A 21542-nucleotide genomic window follows, 5' to 3' on the forward strand; every position below is an offset into this window, starting at 1 on the left:
AATTTATGCAAACGATTCATTTTTTTCTTCAGAAATGGAATTTATCCCGAGATTTTAATAAAACTAGATAAGATATTTGGGTCAGTTCGGCTAATAAACACGCAAAATTTCCGAATTTTCCAAAAAAACAAATTGATTTAGTGCGGCTCTTTTGCTCGTTGACTAAAGCTAATACCAAAAAAAAAAACATTTGCATTCCATTTCAACTGACTTAGACCAATGACTATTGTATCAAAAAATCTATTTCATTTTCAGTTTACATTTGATATTTTATTGTCATTTTCCTGGAGTTGTCTCTAATTTCTCTATCTGAAAGTTAAATGCATCGATTCTAATCGAGCACACAAAGCCCAGATGTGACTATAGTCAAGTGAACGGAACCACCTTCATGTCGAATGTTTGACAGTTGATTTGTTTATGAATATATGGCGTCACGTTCCTAGTTGCGATTTCCTCGTTGAATTGCAATAAAAATTGAGAAAAAAAAACCTCGCATAGCTATTGTTTGCCGTGAATTCGTGAAAAATTGCAACGTTTTTAGGATTTTGTTCGTAATGGACAATTTACCGGCACCGCCAAAAGGTATAAATATTAGTTATTTGAGTGTGTTTGCATGTACATCAAATCATTGGATGTGTGTATGAAATGTTTTTTTCTTTTGACATTTATGACTTTTTGTTCTTTTTTTCTTTTTGCTGGGACAGATACTGGTTTGCGAAATATCATTGATAAATTGGCTGAATTCGTAGCCCGCAATGGACCAGAATTTGAAACGATTACAAAAGCCAAACAACAATCGAATCCACGATTTAGCTTCCTGTTTGGCGGTGAATTTTATCAGTACTATCAATGGCGAGTGTCAACGGAACAAGCGAGTGAGTTTAAAGCGGATTCTTTCGTTTGATATGAAAAAAATTTATGAATTTTTTCTGGACTGTGATTTCAGTTTTAAAACAGCAGAATCAACAGCAGGGTCAAATGTCACAGGCACCACCATCAATGATGCAAATGCAACCCAATTGGAATAATCTGCAGGCATCGGGAAGTGCGAGTGGAACTGGCACTGCAGTTAATAATAATATTACTAGTCAAATTGAAGCAATCAACGCTCAACAACTGACTTTGCAGGAACAAATACGGCAATCGGAACTAAATTTGACTGCACAACACAATGTAATGACGAATTTTAAATAACAACACTCTATTTAGTACATATAAATAAGTTGCTTATGACCGATGAAAATCTCATTTTTTAACAAATCTCATTCAATATTAATTTGGTATGAGTTTGAGTCCTACATTTTGACAATACGTTTTTTTTTTCAACCATTCGTAGGTGCTAATGCAGCAGCAACAAAACCAAATTGATGAGGCAATTGAAAAGGCGCAAAATGAGAATGTTTTAAAGCAGGCCGAAGAGAACAACCTTCGATTAAATGAATTCGATACCATTTTACAACCGATCATCGACTCATGCACCAAGGATAGCATCTCAGCAGGTAATGCATCAATTCTAATCAATTCTTTGTCAATTTATAGCCAATCACAACGAACACTAACTTATTCTTTTCGACTTGCTCTTTTTCAAAAAAAAAAAATGAAAAAAAAAAAATCAGGGAAAAACTGGATTTTACAACATGCAAATGATGCGGCTAAATGCCATGTGTTAATGCAATACCTATTGAAAAAGTGAGTGTTGTACATTCAATGTGATTTTTTTCAATGTTTTTTTTTCCTAATGTTTCACGTTCGATTTGCAGAGCGCTAATTAATGACGTGACTTTCCAACAAAAACTGCATTTGATTTATTTGGTGAACGATGTTTTGCACCATTGGTAAGAATTGACTAACTCACAAATTGCTCTTTAGTTTGACATTTTATTCAATTTTCTTTAAATAATCCATTTTCTTTTGCCAACAATTTTTGAATCGTCAAATCTTCGTCGTCGTCGTCGTCGCATGAAATGAATATATGGAAAATGAATAGTGTTCGAAAACATGCCGATGACCTAAAAAATAATCTGGAAAATATTGTCATTCCGATGTTTTGTAGTGCTGAAATAAGTAAGTGTTAAAATATTCAAGCACAAAATAAAACAAAAGGAGAATGGAATTAACTTTGTCATTTAAAAACAGTTGCGAGCGAGGATCAAAAGACCAAACTCATGAAATTGCTTGCATTGTGGGAATCAAAATCGAATTTATTCGATGCATGCGTTATTTCAAAGCTGCAATCACCAAATTCTTCCATGGCTGAGTATAAAACCAATCTAATGAATACGCATATGCCAATCGTGTCAACTATTCAGCAACAAACTCAAAATACATTCGAAAGGTGAGAAATGTCGCACTTTGCTATGTTTTTTTTCTTCAATCATTTCTATATTCGTTAAAGACTTTTTTTTTTTCTTTCAAAATCAAATGTCTTTGATGCAAAGGATTTTTTTTTATTCATTGCTCATTTATCTCTTTCTATTTCAGCTATAAACAACAGCATCAGATTTTCATTCAACACGCTGCCCAGCAAATAGCCATTCTCGACACGCAAAAATTAGCACTGAAAGCTCCACAACCGCAGACATCGGTGCAAATGTCGCAGCCGCCAATACAAACATCAGCTGCTGATCAAGCGCAACTCTCACTCTTGGCCAACGAATGCGATTCCAATCAAAATAGTATAAACGGCAATGCGAATAATTTCAACCGGAATGACAATCGATTGAATAGCGGACCGCCGCCGCCTCTAATGAGTCAAAACATATCGATGCCACGAACTGGAATGAATCCAAATTATATTTCGTCGCAACAGCAGCAACGAATGAATTTCCCTGGTGAAAATAATTTTCAGGTAAGAATGAGCCACGCCTCACTCTTTTTCAGAATTGAAATAACAAATTGATTTGATTGTTTAGAATCCGGAGCCTCCTGCAGCTTCGATGTCAAACAGCGGACAGTCGATGAATCACAACGCACAATCGGGTCATTTTCAATTGCCTCCGCCTAATTTTTTGATTCCCGATATGTCGAAGCCACCACCTGGCTTCAGTGCACCACCACCAATGGGAAATATTCCCGTTACCATCGAAGAATGCACACAATTCAATGCGACGGAACAACAACCGGTGCCCGTACCAGAAGATACAATACCAACAGTACCTTATTACGAACTGCCAGCCGGTTTGATTGTACCACTGATTCGTCTTGAAGATTGCAGTTACAGGCCACTTGATCCGGAGGATATTCGACTACCAGCACCAATTCCACCCAGCGAACGTTTACTACAAGCTATGGAGGCATTTTATTCACTTCCTAGCCATGATCGACCTCGAGATGGGTGAGTGATTCGAATTTTTTGCAATCGAAAATAAATGTCTTCGTCTTAATCATTTACTCATCATCAAAATTTCATTTTTTTCTTCTTCAAATTTGTTACAATTGTGATATTTACAGCGAGGGATGGGAAAAACTAGGACTCTACGAATATTACAAGGTAAAAAATGCGGCAAAGAAAATCAAAGAAGAAGAAATTGAACAAGGAATCAGAGAGAAATCAAGGTCTCCAACGCCAATTTTGCTTGAGCCGGTGAAACCGAAGCGAATTAATAAGAGACGTTATCGTTCGAAAACAAGGAGCAAAAGCCGAAGTCGTAGTCGATCAAGGTCTCGGTCGCGATCAAGATCACGTGAACGGGAACTGCGCGAACGGGAGCAACGTGAACGTGAACGTGAACGCGAAAGAGAAAGAGAAAGAGAAAGAGAAAGAGAGAGAGAACGTCGTTCACGTTCCAATTCACCTCGACCATCGAGACGAGGCAACAATAATCGTCGACATCAACGACAGTCACCAAAACGATCTCCAGCACTCAGACGAAGCCAAACGCCGCCAACTAGTTTTGTGTAAGGCATTCGTTTATGAAATTTCGATTGAGAATTTTCGATTTAATTGAATTTAGTCAAACATCTTGAGAAAATCCTTTTTTCTTTTGCTTCTCTGCAGCAATTTCTCGCAAAAAACTTCACATGATTGTATCGAAGAGACCAACAAAGGTCATCAGTTGCTCATGAAAATGGGATGGGCTGGCTCTGGCCTAGGTGCACAAGGCCAAGGTATTGAAACGCCGATTTCTGGTGGCGAAGTGCGTGATAGACAAGATCAGTACAAAGGCGTCGGTATCAGTTTGAATGATCCGTATGAAAACTTTCGAAAAAACAAAGGAGCAGCTTTCATTCATCGGATGCGGTCCAGAGACCACGATAGAAAAAAGTATGTCGTCATTATGATGCCATCGCATCGATTGGCAAATCTCAAGTTCCAAAATTAAAAATAGCCAAAACATATTTATTCCATTGCAAAACTGATTCCCTTTCCACAGATCAAAAACTCAATCGAATGCTGAAGATGAGGCTACCGACTACTGAATTCATGACACAACCAACAGCCGTTACATTTATGTCACCAACTGTTGAAATCCATTATTTTATTATCTTTAATTCATAATGTTGACGAACACACAATATAATTATATTGCAAAAAAAGAAAATATGAAGAGACTTTCGTTTGATGTTTATGGCTTTTATTCTTTTATTTCTATTATTTTGAATAATTTTCAATGACGTTTGATTGTGTTCTGTGTTTCGGTATTGATTCAACCCTCAGTTGATTGCAGCTCGATTCCGAAGATTGACGCAAATCAATTGTACTTCTTCTGAAATTCAAAAAAATGTTGTAAGAAGAGGGTAAAAATAAAAGAGAAAAGTCTTACCTCAGACCATTCGACCAATCGCTTCAATGTTTCTTCATCGGTGGCTTGAATATTGGTCGAACCGAAGGCGAAGCTGTAGTTGCCGATGTTGATGTTGTTGCTGAACGGTGAAGAAACCGAAAAGGCAATGATGACAACGATCATAATAGCTGCAACAGCGACTACATTCAAAATAGATAGTGTGAATTCAATGCATTTTCTGGTTGATACACAAGTTAAGCGTGTTCAATGTTCATACTTACACAAAAAGGCGTCACGACCTGAACCGCAGATAAAAATGACGACGGCAATGATGATTATGGCCAAGACTGCTGCGGCGGCTATCACAAATGTTTTGGTCAACTCATTTGTTTGACGCGGCTTGGGTTCCTGCTGGAGAAGCATATATTGAATTAGAAGATGATCCAAATATCATATAATATGAATATACAGAAGAACAATTGAGAAATGATATCAACGACAAATACTCACATCTATTGGCACGTATTTTTTCGCCATTGTAAGTTCCAACAACAGAAACAACCTTAGCCCAATACATGCATACAGAGGCAAAAAACATAACACGGACAAAATACAAACGAACACAACCAACCCATTAACTCACATTACCAGCGCGATCAGCCATTTTTATATTTTGATCTGAAACAAACTAAATACAAATTGAAGCTAATTAAACTGAATAAAAATTATAATAAATAAAGAGAAAGCAAAGAAAAACACCTTTCTTCGGATAATCGTTTAACAACAAAACTGACACCTGAGAAATGCCATTTAAATCACTTGTTTCGAACGACATGGTAACACATATCAGTGTGACCAGATGCCGCAAAATCTAACAAAAATATGCTTGAATAGAATGCATGTTATTTCGTTGCATCTATTTTTCAAAGGTATGCATATTTTAGGTCCATTAGTTCATAAAAAAAACCTGAAAAAGCAATCAATTTATTATTAAAGTTGTTCTTATCATACGATTCCATCAAATATAAAATTACTCAAAAGTGAAAGCAAAATATTTGAATTATTATTTCTTCTATTCATATACAATCATCATCAAAATTCGTTACATTTTTGTGTGAATGGTAAAAATTCTCAGAAATTGAAATAGTGGGTATACATAGGCTTATGTCAATGTCCTTTTTTATGAATTTCTTCGTTTTCATATTCTGTTACAGTTAGAACGAATTAACTTTTGATTCTAAAATACAAATGGTTCGAACAATGTTCAGAATGTGAAGGGAATATGTAACTGAAAATAATACATAATGAACTTCTAGTGCAGAGGCTTGATGGGCTTATTACGTTCGTTCGTTTCTTGTCTGTTCGATGCTTTTGTCTCTATATACATGTATTGGATGTATTGGATGTTGATCGTTTACTACTTTTGAAACTTACAATGGCGAAAAAATTCGAACCAGTTGAAGTGAGTATTTATCGTTGATAGCATATGAATTTTCCCTTCGGTATATTCATATTATATGATATTTGGATCATCTCCCAATTCAATATGCTTCTCATTGTTCTATTCAACATCAATGACAGAAATCCAAGCCGCGTGAAAGAAATGAATGGACCAGGATGGTCGCTGTGGCCATAGTTGCCATTGCCATCACGAGTGCCTTCGATGGTTCAGCCGGCGACGCCTTTATAAGTAAGTATGAACATTGAACACGCATAACTTGTGTATGTACCAGAAAATGCATTTCATTCACACTATCTATTTTGAATGTAGTCGCGGTTGCAGCTATCTTAATCGTTGACATCATAGCTTTGACGCTTTCATCACCGTTCAGCAACAACAACAACAACAACAACAACAACAACAACAACATCAACAACAGCTTCACCTTCGGTTCGACCCTAATTCAAGCCACCGATGAAGAAACACGGAACCGATTGGCCGAATGGTTTCAGGTAAGACATTGCTCCGTTATTTTCGTGATAAAATTCCAATCATAGATGCTCGGTTTATAAGCCATTTATAACGTGAAATATATTTAAACGAGTCTAATAATTATTTAACGCTCAACATTTGAACAGTAATATTACATTTTATGGAAAAAATAATGAATTTCACAATAATTTTGCAGTATATAATTCTGTTGCGTGACGTGGTACAATTCATTTCAAGCGGTGATACCCAATATGAATTGGTTCCATTGTTCAAAGATGAAGAGAAACAGTTAATCACTTCTCTAAATCACTGCCATTGTTATCAATTCGAAGATTTTTGTCACTTTTGTGTGTTGCATCAGTGTGTATACCAAAAAAGGCGATAAATTCTCGTTCTGTTTTCGTTCGACCAGATTAAATTTAAGTTTCAATATTATTCATTTTTAAACTAAATCGAATGTTTGTGTATTTTTTCAATAGGAAAATGGCGAATCGTTTGAAGCCATCCATACCAGCGGAGGGAGAAACGAAGGACGAAATTACGGCGATCAAATGTGCGCTAAAGACAATCATTCGCCCACAATTCCAGCAAGCATTGATGACCAAAATAACGGATCTGAGTTTGCAAGCCACTTCAATTTGCGTCTTGGGCTCATTGCTATTCTTGTTTGAGGTGCAAAAGGCGTTCGAATATAGGCGTCGAGAATAATGATTTCGCATTCTTTGGTGAAAGTGGAGAAGGAAAGATCAAACTCTGATTTCAACAGGTGCTATGGCATAACAATAAGCCACCGAAACCGAAGTCAAAGTATAAACCAACAGGAAAAAAGCCACGAGGACCACGAGCAGAGCTGTCACGTATCGATCCTGAATTCAAAGCAATTGTCGGAGGTCTTGACGACTATCATCGTATCGATTGGCCCAACAACGAACATTTCAGCAATGGCCTTAAGCATTTGACGAATCAATACGCAGACAACGTTGTCACCAATTTAACAACGCATGCTAACAAACAAATCACACAGTACTTGAAACTGAAAGTATTCCAATTGAACTCAGACGTAGGAGATGATGCAAAGAAATTTTCGCCAAGTGACATCGCAAGTGATGTGAATCTGATCATTAAACAAAAAGACATCAAAGTGCCAATTCGCGATCCAGACAAACTCGAACGGTGTAGCTTGTTGTACGACATGGTGAACGACCTGAATGTGTTTCCAGATATCGATTTGCATGACCTTACGACTGACAAACAACATTGGTTTAAGGCCATGCCAATGTACCTATCTATGCAATGCGAGATAGAAGAGTACAATTCGGAGTGGCCGAATGACATCAGCGCCGACCCAAACGGAAGAAAAGAAAGCGAAAAAAGACAAAAGGAAAATGGAAACGCAAGCGCAGACAAATGCTCGACAACCCAGATTTTCGGCCAATCATCCGAAATTTAGTAGTGGTACCTAATGTGCAGTTTTCGGCGTACGCACTTCAGAATCGATTGTACATCTATGCACCAGGTGTTGTCTTCGCAAAAATTGCTACCGAAAGTGGAAACCGAGAATAAAAACGAAGAAACAAGCATAAAAATTATCCGACAACAGGATTTCAATCATTCGAGAGATTATTGGTGGAATCAGTATTTTTACATGCGAAAAATTCGACGATTCGTGCGTGGAAAAAAGCAGTTTGACTTTTCCATAAACACCGATGGAATCGCGAAGTTGGAATACCACAGTAACACACAACAATGAAACTGGCAAAGGAGTAAGCTTTGTATACATTTGAATAAGTTGTATGTATTTTAATAGAAAATATCGAAAAAAACACTTCTTAAGTGCCAAAATTCAATAACTATACCTTTTTTTCTATTTATTTTTTCAGACCAACTTTGTAATGTCGAGCAAGCAATTCCACTGGCAAACAGGTCAAAAGGTGCGAAATGTCAAAGAAAAGCGATGGACCAAAAAGTTCGTCGAAATGGAGCGCGCAGACAGAGAAAATCGTGAGCTGTATCCAGTGATGCCATCGCCAAAAGGGTCACACTGGCTGAACTACATAAAGCACCGAGTCAAGATGATGAAACATGGAATCTGCGCTTACTCGACTGCCAAATACACTCGACTCGCCTTGGACAAACACATCAAGAGCAGTAGTGTTGTCGACAAATGGGTGAATAAGGTTACCGATAAGCAACCGACTGTGTTTTTGTTTGGTGCTGATGGCGAAATACCACCTGATAGCCCAATAAGTATCAAAATGCACGTGCGCTGCCCAGGGGTTCGTAAGACTTTGAGGTCAATAAAAAAGCGCCGAAATTGTTTCATATAATTGGTGGACGAATGGGGATTATCTCAAACAGACGCAAGATGTATGAATCGATTCGAAAACCAGAGAAAAGAGGCCAGATTCAAGAGATGCCGTTGCATATCCGACGCCAAAACATTGCTGCCAACAAAAATTGTGTCAAAGTTGGGCAAGACGGATCTATCGATATTCCGACAGTTGCAACGCGCCATGAACGGAGAAGCATTGGAAGAAAACGAGCGTTCATTCCCAAAAGTAAAAAGTTACTATAAAAACTGGGAATTAAACCATGAATGCTCTGTGATTTGGCATTGCGACGTCGTGGCTGCTAAGAACATTCTACTGAAAGGTAAGACTAATTGACGCACAATTTCGATTGAATGATTTTTTAAGACGGTTCATTTGTTCAATTGTTCAGGACTATGGACATTACTGGGACTTCCGATACCGGAGGCGATCAATAGGTATTGGCGCCAAGCCCGCGAAGCTGTTGAAGCAGCCGCTGCTGCTGTCACCATCGTGGATAATGATGTAGAGATGTTCGAGTAGGACCAGCAGCCAGCTGATCATGCTTTCTAATCAACACAATGCAAACTAAAAAAAAAAACAAATGTAACATTAGTTATGGCTATCCCGATCATGTGGGATAGTTGCGTAGCAGCAAGTTGACTCCCCATTTGGTTGATGTTAACTGCGCAGGAGTACTTTAGTAGGTGTTTTTTGGGTAAGCATTATTCGCTTTTGCAAAGAGTTTTTTGCTTCGGGACGTGTCAATATCAATCGATTCTTTACATTGATGCCATAATTTGAAACTTAATTTTATGCTCTTTTAATTGAAAACTACCATTTTTCTCTTTTCAATTTCAGGAAAACACCCTATTTGTAAACGAAGTGTCTATTTCTATATAAATACAATGGAATAAAATCAAAATAAAGCATAAGCAAAAGTGAATATGTATAGTTGGCAGTTTTACAATGCATGGCCTATAGGTATATATCTGTATATATCTATGGCAATCAAACAAACTACTACTACTACTGGATGAAGCCATATCGTCGGGCGACGCTGAGAAATTCATTGCGTGCCACATAACCGCCAACCATTTCTCGTTGGCCAGCGTATTCAGTGCGTCCATGTAACACTCGCCAGTTATCGAAGATACACACGGTGCCCGGTTCTAATTTGAAACGCCACTCATTTTCGTCGCGCTGAATTTCGGTCGCCAGCGCTTTGTAATGCTTGTAGAATTTTAACATTTCCTCTTGTGGAATATTATTGAACAGTGCCCGATCATTCATGTTGAAACTTGGGGTAAAATAATAGAAACAACTGAGTATCGTTCGATCTTAGCTTTGCAATAGTAAACAGTTATTGCTATATCGCTCTCAGCATCTCATAGGATAACTGAACGAGATAATTCAGCTGGCTGAGATGACGCAGCGACGCATCGCCCAAGTCTATCGCCCGAGTCTTTGTGATACACACACACAATTCGATGCCGCGCGTCACTAAATGGGACCGAGTGTATACGGATACCGCTGGGCGCATTGTGTGTATGTGTATCGCGCAGACTCGGGCTATGCGTCGCTGCGTCATCTCAGCCAGCTGAATTATCTCGTTCAGTTATCCTATGAGATGCTGAGAGCGATATAGCAATCACTGATAGTAAATAAGAAGTTCCCTCTGACATTGATAAAAAAAATCTTACCGGATTTGATTTGGTTCGTTCGTCAAAGGATCAATGACAATGGCTGGCGCACAATATTTGAAATGGTAACCCTCTTCGATGTACTCGGACGGAATAAAAGTTTTGCTGAGATATTCATACGCTTCATGGTTTTGTTCTCGTAAATTTTTCAGCACATTGAATCCGTCGACTAAGAGACTTTCACCGCCATCACCAGCTCGACGAACACAATGTAACACTTGCAAACCGGCTGCATCATTGAAGTATGTATTATCATTGTGGGCTGGCAGAGCAATGGTCGTATAGGCGGTGTCATTGTGTTCTTTTTTATCCGAAAATGACCACATCTCTCCAAACAGAGTTTTTTGAACGGGAAATAGGTGTTCAATTGCTATCTCTGTACTTTGAAGATTGGCCGGCACATTCTTTATGAAAGCAAATCCAAACTTGATGAGACTCGCCACCACTTCCTTAGCCACATTATCATTGACTAAATAGTCATTGAATGAAACACTGGCAAAGCTGCTGCCAATAATATCTGCAACTGACCATAAGCATTTTTCCACAGTGATTGTCGGTTTTGAGTTTAGTTGTTCATTTAGCTCAAGTATGTTGTAATTTGATTCATGGCAATCTGACCCTAGGACACGAAATTTTCATCCCAAAAGTTCAGTCAAGTCAAGTGGATTCGAATTAAAAAGGTGTCAACTTACAGTTTACATGTATGGTATCAGTTTCAATCGTCAATTCCGTAGGTTCAACATTCAATGGAATGTCATTGATATTGAATTTACGTTGAGAGGTTTCACCATAGCAATCAACACATCGACAATGATCACGTAGCCAAAAACTACACACTTTTATTGGGCTTTGCAACGATTTATGGTGGATTTCCAACATTCCGTCTCTTTGATGTGGCATTTTGTTTCAAAGAAGTATCGACAGGAGGTTTATAGAAAAGGTAAAAAGAACGAAAAATCAATTTTGATTTGACGACCGTAGGTTTTCAATTAAAAAAAAAGAGGTTCATAAGAGCTATATTGTCATATGCTCGGCGTTGATTCAAAAAGAGAACTAGCCAACGGTTTATACTGAGAACAATGTGTGTGTGCATTCAATAATCATGGTTTTTTTTTTCAATTTCCCAATATACAACGAACTTACTGAACTTACTGATAATGGCAATCAATTGTCGTAATACCATTGTTTCAGCTGTATCAGCAAATAATTCGTTATCACACCATTTACTATCACTATTTCCAGAAGTTTCGTTTTGCTTTTATATTATTAACTAGAGAGCATTACAATGTGTCAAGATTATTTGAAGCACTTTGTTTGTATTATCAATGGAAACCAAGAGAAAATCTATTAGCCCACATAAATGCCGAACAAAACCATTATCTATAATCGTTATATAGAAACAAAACATATGAATGCAAACATATTCTTCTTGCCGATTCGATTGTCGTTGCACATGACACGAGGCCGATATACTGCGATTTCTTATATTTGCATTGTTTATAATGTAAAATGGAACGGAGCAAGTGAAAAGATATGTAATACAACCATTGCTGGGTGATCTTTTCTTCGCTTCTGACAGCTTGTTGTATTGACGCATTTAATTTTGAAGAAATGTTGAATCAATTAAAATACCTTACGATTGACGTTTTTTCTCTGTAAATTTAGTTTGGAAGATTGTCCAACAGATTAAATGTAATACTCTTTGAGTTCCATCACATGGAATGATACGTGTGACGGCATATTTTCACACGGAACTTCGTTCCCAGTGCACCGGGGACTTGCTATATATAGAGCAAACGTATCCGAATATTAGAAACCACACGTTATTACATGTAGCTAGTGCTCGGCGCACTGGGAACGAAGTTCCGTATAAAAATATGCCGTCACACGTATCATTCCATGTGATGGAACTCAGAGAGTACTCTGATTGTAGATTCGAAACAATTTCTAGTTTTTAAAGCCGCAATTGATTCATTCCAAAAAAAAAGTTTTATTCATAATATTCCAGCTCGAAGAATTTTTACAAATTTAGTCGAAAGTGAAACAAAAATTGTTCATGTTAAATATAACTAATCATTTAAATTATACTACTTCGACTCATATACATTAAAATGAAATTTTAAGAGACCTCTGACACAATACGAATTATTTTACATTCATCTAAAATCAATTTGTTTAAACACATTTATGTATTTCTTCGCGTTTACATTTTGTTTTGATTGAAGACAAATATTCTCGGGTGATTGACCAAATGAAAATTGTTCGAATGTGACGACGAAAATAAGAAATTAAATCTAGGATAAAATGGCGTATCTTCGAGCAACGCTATGAAATTCGCTGCGTGACACATAGCAGCCAACCATTTGTCGACGTCCAGTGTATTCGGTGCGTCCGTGCAATATTCGCCAATTATCAAAAATACACACGGTACCTGGCTCTAATTTGAAATGCCATTCATTTTCCCCACGTTGAATTTCTATCGCCAATGCTCTGTAATGCTTGTAAAATTTTAACATTTCATCTTGCAAAATATCGTTGAAAGGTGCGCGATCATTCATGTTGAACCTTATATTGGAAAAAAAAGAGAAAACAAATTATAAATGATGAAAAATAAATGTTTTTTTTAGGTCACATTTACCGGATTTGATTCGGTTCCTTTGTCTTCGGATCAATGATGATGGCTGGGGCAGAATGTTTGAAGTGATATCCATCCTCGATGTATTCAGATGTTATGCTAGTTTTGCTAAGATATTCATATGCTTCTTGGTTTTGTTCTCGTAACCTTTTCAGCACATTAAATCCATCGACAAGAAAACTTTCACCACCGCTGCCATCACGACTGGTACAGTGCAGTATTTTCAGACCGGCAGCATCAGTAAAGTACGTGTTATCAGTATGCGCAAGCAACGCTTCGTTTGTATAGGCAATGTCATTGTGAGCTTTATTGTCCGAAAATGACCACATCTCTCCGAATAGAGTTTTCTGTATGGGAAATAGGCGTCTGATTGCAATCTCTGTACTTTGAAGATTGGCCGGCACATTCCTTATAAAAGCACATCCAAATTTGACAAGACTTGCAACTACCGCTTTGGCAATCTCTTCATTACACAAATAGTCATTTAATGTTACACTCGCATAATCACTGCCTAGCATGTCTGCTGCTGACCATGGAATATGTTTTATTGGGCATAGTTTGAATTTTGAATTGAGTCGCTCGTTTAGTTCCAATACATCATAGCTTGATTTATGGCCATCGGACCCTGGTCAATGAGAGATCGATATAAAATAACATTTATCGATGGAAAAATTGCGATTTGAATTTTGAAAAAAAAAAAAAAAAAAAATCAAATGAATTGTGGTAACAAATGATCACCCTTACATGTTATACGAAGGAGATTGTTTTCAGTTTTTGAATGGGTGGGCTCAACATCCAACGGAATATGAGCTAAATTTATTTTTCGCTGTAAAGTATCGCCAAAGCAATTTGTACATCGGCAGTGATCTCTCAACCAAAAGCTGCAAACTTGAAGTGGATTTGGTAGTTCATTGTGATGAATAACGATTACACCTCGATTTTTTTCTTCTGGTGGAACTGACACTGTAGAAGGAAAAACGAACAAAATGATGAATGTTATCAAGCGTCGTAAATGAGATATTGCTTAGTACAACATTACAACATCCAATAGTGTACGAAACACGTACCTTTTTGTGGGTAGGTTTTTGGTGCATTCGATTCGTTCAGAATGATTTTTTTGCGAACTGATTCGATTGTATAGTTGGCATTTCGTTTTAGAATAATTTCTTTAGATAGATTTTTCGAATCAGGTTGTGGCGTCGAAATGATTGCATTCGCTGGTTTCAAGCTTGTTTTCACGATGATTGGTTTTGGAGCTGGTGGCGGTGTCGGTAGCACCGTAGGCGCTTGTATTCGAAACGGTTTCTGGATAACAATTTCAGCTTCAATATTTTGGTTCCTCCGCAATAAAACGGGTTGATCATTCGCCGATGCACAAAGAATGTATTCAATGGGCTTCGGAGACGTTTTCTCAGTGGTTGTTATGTGTGTATTTGATTCGGTCAAATGGATGGTTGTCTCTTGTACGCCAAAGTCACACTCTTGCACCTGAAATTCTTCTACACTGACACTTTGCGGACATGGTTCAGTCGCTTCTTCGTCAGTGAGTTTGAGCAATAATCGTGGGTATGCGGTTGTGTTCAGACTTCTCGATTCACAATTTTTATAATCCTGCGGTCGAAAATGCTTGGAGCATATGAAAAACCGTTTTCGAACCTGATCAATGGGCAACTTCTTTAATTCCGGCAAATCGATTATGTCTATCCATTGCTGAGCACGCTCATTATTCATGGGAAACTTGTGCACCAAATCATAACGCTTGCCCTTGCACGTCGGTAAGGCACACAGTTTTAGCTTTCGCTCTGGAGATTCAATGGTGTACATTGCAAACGAATTCACATCAAATTCCACTCAATTTTCTTAGTATTTACACGGAATTTTATTCACCCGATCGCTATACATGAATTTGAGCTCAGCGCAAATATTCGTTTTGTTTTGATTATCTTGCTTTCGTTTTGCAAACTCTTGTGTGAAACTGTTTATATGTCAAAGTAATTTTGACAGATGCACTCAATTCAAAGTGTATAAACAGTCAGTGAAAGTGGTAAATGGTCAAGAACGTAAAATTTGTTTATTTGATTTTTAAATGGAATAAAATTGATTTTCACAATTAAAAAAGTTTTTTTTTTCCAATTTATAATTTTCTTCAGTAAAAAACGATGTTTTTCTTCTGAAAATCGTCACAATATTGCAACCGATGAAGTTTGCCAAGTTTGAGAATGCAGCACTAAACGCACTCATCGTCTTTTTTTTGAAAACGTCAAACCGTGTACACCAATATTGGCGCGCTTCAGTTACACACTTTTTTTATGGTAAACAACCGGAATAAACACGAATCAGTTCATAGAATGCAACTGTTTTTCTCGGACAATTTCAGTGGATAGAAGAAAATAGTGGAAAATGTCACGAAGATCGGACAAAAATCAGATGAGCGCGGATAGTTTGGCGCAGCAAATTATTGAATTGGGCCAAAACAAGGAATTTGGTGAATTGCAAAAACTCATCGCAAAATGTGATAAGAAATTGGTGTGTACTTTTTGTTGTTGTGACCAGGAAGCTCATTGTTCATTTGTTTTGAGTTGATTTTTGTTCCATTCGTTCGTTTTTTGTGTTTTCTTTTGGGTTTGAAACTTTCAACTCTTGAATTTTAACGCTCTATTCACTTTGGTTTTCAGCTTGAGCGAACGATTGTCAAGCGGATTGATCGTTCCGATGCAACGATTCTGTGGAATTACATGCTGATTGGTTGCGATTCGATTTCCGAAACAATGGCCAACGCACGTTTTGCCATTCTGATGGCGTTGCTCGACGAAATGACCAAAGTTGAAATCACATCGAAACAAACATTCGATTTGATTACACGCACATTTATTGAACTACCTAAATTACGTGCCAGTGAGCTCATGGAATTAAGCGAACATTGTATCGCTTCAATGCGAATGGGCGATCCAAAATGTACCGGGTAAGTTGAATGGATTTCTGCAGTCGACTTATTTTTAACGATGATTCATTCCGTATCAACTTTGCATACATTTTCAATGTTGAAATCGGTTTTTCTAGTTGGAAAGAACTATTTCCGGAACTGATGAAATTGCTGAGCGATATGCCAAAGATCATTGTCCAAAATGAAGTGAAAACCGGAAACGAATACTGCGAATCGCAAATCAAAAATTTGCTCACCACACGATGGCCGGAATCGGTTTTAAGTAGCATTGGTGCTATGTTTTTGTAAGTGAACAGTTCTTTTGAATCTTTTGAGAGAGCAAATGATAGAATTTTTTTCAATTTATTGATCATTTCACAGAGAAATGCCAATATCAAAAAATGACAAAGTTTTAGTATTGAACAAGTTGTGCGAAAATCTATTGAAACTAGAACCACAAGAACTGCCAACGCTTGCATTTCAACTGTTCACATTAAGCACAACACCAGCTCAACTGATGATCCCGTTGATCAGTTTGAATCAATACTTCCAAAAGTATCTCTATCAAAAGCAACTGGATCAGACGACAAACAGTGAACAACTGAACTTCGACAGTATTGGTGAGTGAGACTTTGTTCCTTTTCTATGGTAAAACAGTGTTTGTTTTCATTTCTCAAACTCCAATTTCCATTTAATTTCATCATTTTTCATTGAAATCACAGATCGTTTTGATGACAACGATTTGGTAGCTGCTCAGAATACGATTTTATATCACCTGAGCAACTGTTCCGAGTACAAGATCAGTGAAAAGGAAATGGTTCAACAGATGCGCGTAGGTTTTTCTTCTGAATTAGAATATTTTCCAGATTTATGAACGAGGAATTTTTCCATTCGAAAATATGGGCGATATGTGAATTTTCTTCTTCTTATTCAAACAGACTCTGGCATCGAATCCAAAGTATGTGTTGACACCATTCATGCTGAGTGCACTGTTGACAATATGCAATGTGAGCCGGTATTTGGAATCGGTGCGTTTGTCTGTATCGAGTGCATTGCCATTCATTCGGACCGCCATTCAAAACAACGAGAAAGAAGTGGGACTGTGCAATAGTTCAGCATGGTTTCGTGACACCTTAGAATATTCAACGGTTAATGTCAACAAGGTGTACTCGATTTTGGTGGAACAAAGGTTTGAAATTCATACTTTGAATATGGCCCCAATGATTCATCCGAGCTAAATAGATGATTTATTTTGAATTTCAGTAAAGAGGACATATTTACACCGGGTTTGGTTGGCTTGGCCTTTGTATTGCTAAAAACGCCACATTATTCAAATATCAATGTTCTGGGTATTCATTTTCTTGAAGAAATGATTAAGGTGCGACATCAACTTGGCTATGGCATTCTTCGAAATCTCAAAGAATTCTTATTTGCCGATCAAGATGCACCGCAATACACAGGTATATAATATATGGCTCTTTTCAGTGTAAAAAGCTTGAAGCAACATTTTCAAAAGTCAACATCCACGTAATCCAAACATGATGTTTTTTGTCTTATCAGAGTGCTTAACAAAACTGAGTATATCGAATCCGATGTTGATTTCCGAGCATACGGCGCAAATCAAGGAAATTATTGACTTTTTCCTGCTGGTAAGTCATTTTTTACGAATAATTTCAATTTCAGTAGAGTTTTAATTTTTTTCTGATCGAAACTAACAAATTCTTTGAAAAAACAACTTCATTCCATAGATCCCTGGCCACCATGCCATGCGAATGATGACATTCATCGTTCCGCTAACGAAATCAAACACTCTGATTCGTGATTACTTCATTGAAATGCTGCGTAAGGCAATGTACCAGTCAACGATATCAACCCGCCAGATGGCTGTTCATGGTTTCTGTTTGATGCTGAAACAATTGCGAAGCAATTCGGTGTGGCGATCATCGGCACGTGGTGGATCGACTCAGTTGAGTATTTCTGGGTTTTCGGTGATGTCACAGCAGCTACATGGCAGCGGAACCAATCCGAACAACGCATTCGATATGTGCGTGCTGGAGATAATCGGAATTCTGCGCAAATGTTTCAATCAAACGTACGAAATCAAGGAGATCCTCTACGAAGGCTTGAGCAATGCCGTTCAACAAAATGCCAAATTGATTCCGCACATTTTGCAATTCCTTGAATGGCACTTCCGAAGCTACTTCAGTGAAGTGGGCGACACGGTGGAAATTAGTTTCGAACGGGCGGTCATTGAGGTGAATCAAGGCGACACCACAAGCATTCAGATTAACGATCATGTTGGCGAATTACTTCAATTCCTCACACAGTGCTTCATATTGCTCGACCGACATAGCCTGGATGTCGAAGTGACCGAACTCAAAGAATTGTTCGACCAACTACTCAAGCAAATTGACACAATCACTTTGGAGGATCTTGGTTTGGTATGTAATTTTCGTATGAAAAATTTGAAAATTGTTCTAAATTCTTCGGTCATTTTAGAAGGACACAATCACCCCAATGGCCAGACACATTGGACTTCAGTTCGTGAATTGTCTGGAAGGTTTGATGTATTACTGCCTGAAAATGCATAACATTGGCGTTGCTTCGGTAGCAACAATCAAACGCTTGTTCCAACATCATAAAAAATGCCTCGATCAACTTCACGTATGTCTCTTTGCATTTTCGATTCATAAATCGATTTGAAATTGCAGTTAAATAAGATTCGAAATTTGTGTCGTAGGAATCGGTTGCGGCAGCGAAGAAAACACATCGAAAGAAAAACGATGATGGTGATCTGTCGAGTCAATTGAAAGTAACGGCTCAAGTGACTCCGTTGAAACCGGAAAATGTTTGGGATTTAATCTCGGTGCACGGATTTTTGGAGGCTATTTGTCGGTAAGACTCGTAGTGTAGATTTATCACAGCGATCGAATTTCTGTCCATTGATTAAGCGCCACATTTCACTATTTTTCGAGTCGAAATGTTCTAATTTCAATTCAATTCATGTTCCAGCCAAACTGAATCGCCCAATTTGTTATGGAACGAAACAGAATTTTGTGTTTATGTTTTGAACATAGCTCGAGTGAAAGTGGAAGGTATGCGATCCGCACCGGACTACAAACAAATCAAATACAGCCGATCAAATTTCAAGTATTTGTGCGATATATCGGCATTGATGCTGAAATATTTCATCAAAAATTTGGCCAATATGCTGGATGATTCTGGTATCGAAATGGCACACGCTTCGGTCGACTGTTTCCGGGAGTGTCTCAACACAGCAATTGCATTGTACGAGCGAAAGTTTATCGATTTCCTGAAAGTTTTGCGTAAGTGAACTATGAAAATTTTGGTATTGAAATGTTGGAAAGACCAAAAGAAATTTGTCGATTGTTTTTCGAACAATTTGATAAAAGAACCAAATTGGCATCAATTTGATGAGCGCATAAAAATATCAATTTTCAATTTCAGTTTTCGAAAATGCGCATTTGAACAACGTCAACACCAATTTGATAAAGATATTGCAAGGTGTGATCAGTCTAACGGTGTCATCGTTTGAGAACAACGACGTTGAGCCCGAACACCAGATTATCTTACAAACGCTGTTTCAATGCTTAGAGATGCTGTACAACCACATCAGCTTGGCAGTCGATGAAGCGGACGAGGTGCACAATTGGTTGACCGCCTACTGCAACGATCACGCCATCGAGGATGTCGAACTAAACACTCTCGTCCACAAACTGCTATTTACTCAACGTATTCGTTCGCAAAAAGGACCAATATTCGAAGGAATCGCAAAACAAATCGAATTATTGCTGACGCAAATTCAAGTGGTACGTAGTTCTATAATTTGAAACTCCATTTCGTATGGATTTTGACATTTAAAAAAAAAACAACAACTTCTAGGAGCCTCTTGACGATGTCGATGAACTAAAATCGGTGAATGAGCTGACGGCCGAAACATGCTGTATCCAATTGTGCAATGCGTTGCGAAAGCAAATCGAAGACATCGAATACTTTATACTGAAAGTAAAAAGCTATTGTACCCAAATGAAAACGGGCGGTCTAAATGAGGATAGTCGAAAATTGTGTGAAAATCGGATGGTAACAACGGAACGTCGTATATGCGCACAGCTCATATTCATATCGCGGGTGTGCATACATTTGTCCAATTCAATGCAACCGGTAGGTCCATGTACCGATACATGGACCAAATTACTCGTAAAATTGTACGTGTGCCTGGCCAATTTGACGAAACATTTCATCGCTCGTCAAAAAGTGTCGCCAATTACGTACAAATCGACGAAATTCGATCAGCTGGTACAAACGCTGGGCAAAAAGTTACCGTTGAAGGTGTATGCAATGATTTCATTTATTGAAGATAACATTTTTGAGAGTGAACAAGACGTGGGCAGTGATGATGAAGCGCCCAAATCAAAATCAAAGAAGCCAAAAAATCAAAAGGCCAAAGTGATGCGTGATACAAAGCATATCCCGAAATTGATATTGCGCATTGAGAATTTCAACAAATTTGTGATATCGTTGAGCAAAAAAACGGAACATGATTTGAGCAAGTTGCTGCATTTGGGGACGGTACGTGATTTCCGTATAAAAACGCATGCATTGCGTGAGGCCATTGAAAAAATCCGACAAAATGAACCGGACGACGATGATGATGAAAGTGATGGAAGTGTAGAAGATGAGAGTGTGGACAGTGATTGCGATGATGATGAAACGACCGAAGTGTCTACGGCTGCTTCTCTAACGGCAACTGGTTCAACGTCAAGTATTGCTGGATCAACGGGATCAAGTATCAATAATTCGATAATCAAAGAAGTGCAACATGACACCAGCCTACGAACGAGTGTTATGAAAAATATGAACGCCATAAATAAACGAGCGACCAAACGGAAGAAAGTGGATGCTGATGCAGTTGACGAGACGTCGGAAAATGATAACAATCAACGTCGGAAAAAGCGCAAAGAAAATGAACCAATCGAGGCAGCAGCTGCAGCAGCAACAACCAGTACACGACGCTCCAGTCGACGCAAACTATCGAAATAGAAGAGAAAACCAGGGTGTACTTTATATCGATTTTGATACATTTCAAGGACACCAATCAGCAATTAATTATTAATGTTACACCCATGAAAAAATGTTAATTAACAAGAAAAAAAAGATAATATAAAATGCACACACTCTCTTCTTCTCTAATTTTCAACCTAAAATAATTCCCAATTACATTTTGTAAGTGGCCTTACAGGCTGTTAAATGTATAAACCAATAAAGAGTAAAACGAAATTTTAGCATTTAAATAT

The 21542-nt window shown here is 37.9% G+C and overlaps 5 protein-coding genes across 14 annotated transcripts; 2 read left to right on the forward strand and 3 right to left on the reverse strand.

Moving 5' to 3' along the window:
- The first annotated feature begins 260 nt into the window (after nucleotides 1–260).
- LOC129576730 (calcium homeostasis endoplasmic reticulum protein) lies at nucleotides 261–4541 on the forward strand. Of its 2 annotated transcripts, XM_055462255.1 has the most exons (13): nucleotides 261–582; nucleotides 705–875; nucleotides 947–1173; nucleotides 1337–1499; nucleotides 1617–1689; nucleotides 1761–1835; nucleotides 1988–2064; nucleotides 2137–2335; nucleotides 2482–2848; nucleotides 2913–3334; nucleotides 3451–3897; nucleotides 3998–4264; nucleotides 4374–4541. In XM_055462255.1, exons 1-13 carry the CDS (start codon nucleotides 555–557, stop codon nucleotides 4417–4419), a joined length of 2562 nt encoding a protein of 853 aa, XP_055318230.1. In that variant the 5' UTR covers nucleotides 261–554; the 3' UTR covers nucleotides 4420–4541. The 2 variants fall into 2 exon arrangements, with proteins under 2 accessions (XP_055318230.1, XP_055318229.1); XM_055462254.1 differs by having other exon boundaries at nucleotides 398–582; nucleotides 3998–4541.
- Nucleotides 3998–5540, reverse strand: LOC129576735 (uncharacterized). 8 transcript variants are annotated; one of them, XM_055462263.1, is made up of 5 exons: nucleotides 5484–5540; nucleotides 5235–5412; nucleotides 5006–5132; nucleotides 4764–4924; nucleotides 3998–4706 (listed from the first exon to the last, which is right to left on the reverse strand). In XM_055462263.1, the coding sequence occupies exons 2-5, from the start codon at nucleotides 5259–5261 to the stop codon at nucleotides 4692–4694; spliced, it is 330 nt and encodes a 109-aa protein (XP_055318238.1). In that variant the 5' UTR covers nucleotides 5262–5412; nucleotides 5484–5540; the 3' UTR covers nucleotides 3998–4691. The 8 variants fall into 8 exon arrangements, with proteins under 8 accessions (XP_055318238.1, XP_055318235.1, XP_055318242.1 ...); XM_055462260.1 differs by having other exon boundaries at nucleotides 4565–4706; nucleotides 5006–5135; XM_055462267.1 differs by having other exon boundaries at nucleotides 4565–4706; nucleotides 5368–5412; nucleotides 5484–5530.
- A 2231-nt stretch (nucleotides 5541–7771) lies between these two features.
- On the reverse strand, nucleotides 7772–11922 carry LOC129576736 (trimethyllysine dioxygenase, mitochondrial-like). Of its 2 annotated transcripts, XM_055462269.1 has the most exons (4): nucleotides 11813–11922; nucleotides 11362–11555; nucleotides 10670–11288; nucleotides 9993–10266 (listed from the first exon to the last, which is right to left on the reverse strand). In XM_055462269.1, the coding sequence occupies exons 2-4, from the start codon at nucleotides 11546–11548 to the stop codon at nucleotides 9996–9998; spliced, it is 1077 nt and encodes a 358-aa protein (XP_055318244.1). In that variant the 5' UTR covers nucleotides 11549–11555; nucleotides 11813–11922; the 3' UTR covers nucleotides 9993–9995. The 2 variants fall into 2 exon arrangements, with proteins under 2 accessions (XP_055318243.1, XP_055318244.1); XM_055462268.1 differs by lacking the exon at nucleotides 11813–11922 and having other exon boundaries at nucleotides 7772–10266; nucleotides 11362–11705.
- A 717-nt stretch (nucleotides 11923–12639) lies between these two features.
- LOC129576742 (trimethyllysine dioxygenase, mitochondrial-like) lies at nucleotides 12640–15594 on the reverse strand. The gene is made up of 4 exons (XM_055462293.1): nucleotides 14372–15594; nucleotides 14049–14267; nucleotides 13308–13929; nucleotides 12640–13234 (listed from the first exon to the last, which is right to left on the reverse strand). The coding sequence occupies exons 1-4, from the start codon at nucleotides 15126–15128 to the stop codon at nucleotides 12964–12966; spliced, it is 1869 nt and encodes a 622-aa protein (XP_055318268.1). The 5' UTR covers nucleotides 15129–15594; the 3' UTR covers nucleotides 12640–12963.
- Nucleotides 15540–21525, forward strand: LOC129576737 (Fanconi anemia group I protein). The gene is made up of 14 exons (XM_055462270.1): nucleotides 15540–15830; nucleotides 15980–16266; nucleotides 16365–16532; nucleotides 16609–16847; nucleotides 16950–17059; nucleotides 17166–17416; nucleotides 17491–17687; nucleotides 17788–17876; nucleotides 17976–18668; nucleotides 18727–18891; nucleotides 18968–19122; nucleotides 19240–19553; nucleotides 19696–20057; nucleotides 20131–21525. Exons 1-14 carry the CDS (start codon nucleotides 15705–15707, stop codon nucleotides 21286–21288), a joined length of 4314 nt encoding a protein of 1437 aa, XP_055318245.1. The 5' UTR covers nucleotides 15540–15704; the 3' UTR covers nucleotides 21289–21525.
- The last annotated feature ends 17 nt before the right edge of the window (nucleotides 21526–21542 follow it).

Source organism: Sitodiplosis mosellana, unplaced genomic scaffold (assembly GCF_009176505.1).
Source record: "Sitodiplosis mosellana isolate CC-2019 unplaced genomic scaffold, AAFC_SMos_1.0 Smas_scaffold_6191, whole genome shotgun sequence".
Lineage (NCBI taxonomy): Eukaryota > Metazoa > Arthropoda > Insecta > Diptera > Cecidomyiidae > Sitodiplosis > Sitodiplosis mosellana.

Excerpts from the sequence above, each read along its gene's own strand:
- LOC129576730 (XM_055462254.1), top strand. The coding sequence starts at position 555 with ATGGACAATTTACCGGCACCGCCAAAAG. Across the intron at positions 1,174-1,336 it reads ATTTGACTGCACAACACAAT|GTGCTAATGCAGCAGCAACA; the intron begins GTAATGACGAAT and ends AACCATTCGTAG. Across the intron at positions 3,335-3,450 it reads CATGATCGACCTCGAGATGG|CGAGGGATGGGAAAAACTAG; the intron begins GTGAGTGATTCG and ends TGATATTTACAG.
- LOC129576735 (XM_055462260.1), bottom strand. The coding sequence starts at position 5,261 with ATGGCGAAAAAATACGTGCCAATAGAT. Across the intron at positions 5,136-5,234 it reads AAAAATACGTGCCAATAGAT|CAGGAACCCAAGCCGCGTCA; the intron begins GTGAGTATTTGT and ends ATGCTTCTCCAG. Across the intron at positions 4,925-5,005 it reads AGGTCGTGACGCCTTTTTGT|TCGCTGTTGCAGCTATTATG; the intron begins GTAAGTATGAAC and ends TTTTGAATGTAG.
- LOC129576736 (XM_055462268.1), bottom strand. The coding sequence starts at position 11,569 with ATGCCACATCAAAGAGACGGAATGTTGGAAATCCACCATAAATCGTTG. Across the intron at positions 11,289-11,361 it reads TGATACCATACATGTAAACT|GGTCAGATTGCCATGAATCA; the intron begins GTAAGTTGACAC and ends TTCGTGTCCTAG. Across the intron at positions 10,267-10,669 it reads AACGAACCAAATCAAATCCG|TTTCAACATGAATGATCGGG; the intron begins GTAAGATTTTTT and ends TTTTACCCCAAG.
- LOC129576742 (XM_055462293.1), bottom strand. The coding sequence starts at position 15,128 with ATGTACACCATTGAATCTCCAGAGCGAAAGCTAAAACTGTGTGCCTTA. Across the intron at positions 14,268-14,371 it reads AAAAACCTACCCACAAAAAG|TGTCAGTTCCACCAGAAGAA; the intron begins GTACGTGTTTCG and ends TTCCTTCTACAG. Across the intron at positions 13,235-13,307 it reads AAGGAACCGAATCAAATCCG|GTTCAACATGAATGATCGCG; the intron begins GTAAATGTGACC and ends TTCCAATATAAG.
- LOC129576737 (XM_055462270.1), top strand. The coding sequence starts at position 15,705 with ATGTCACGAAGATCGGACAAAAATCAGATGAGCGCGGATAGTTTGGCG. Across the intron at positions 15,831-15,979 it reads CAAAATGTGATAAGAAATTG|CTTGAGCGAACGATTGTCAA; the intron begins GTGTGTACTTTT and ends TTTGGTTTTCAG. Across the intron at positions 16,267-16,364 it reads GGCGATCCAAAATGTACCGG|TTGGAAAGAACTATTTCCGG; the intron begins GTAAGTTGAATG and ends CGGTTTTTCTAG.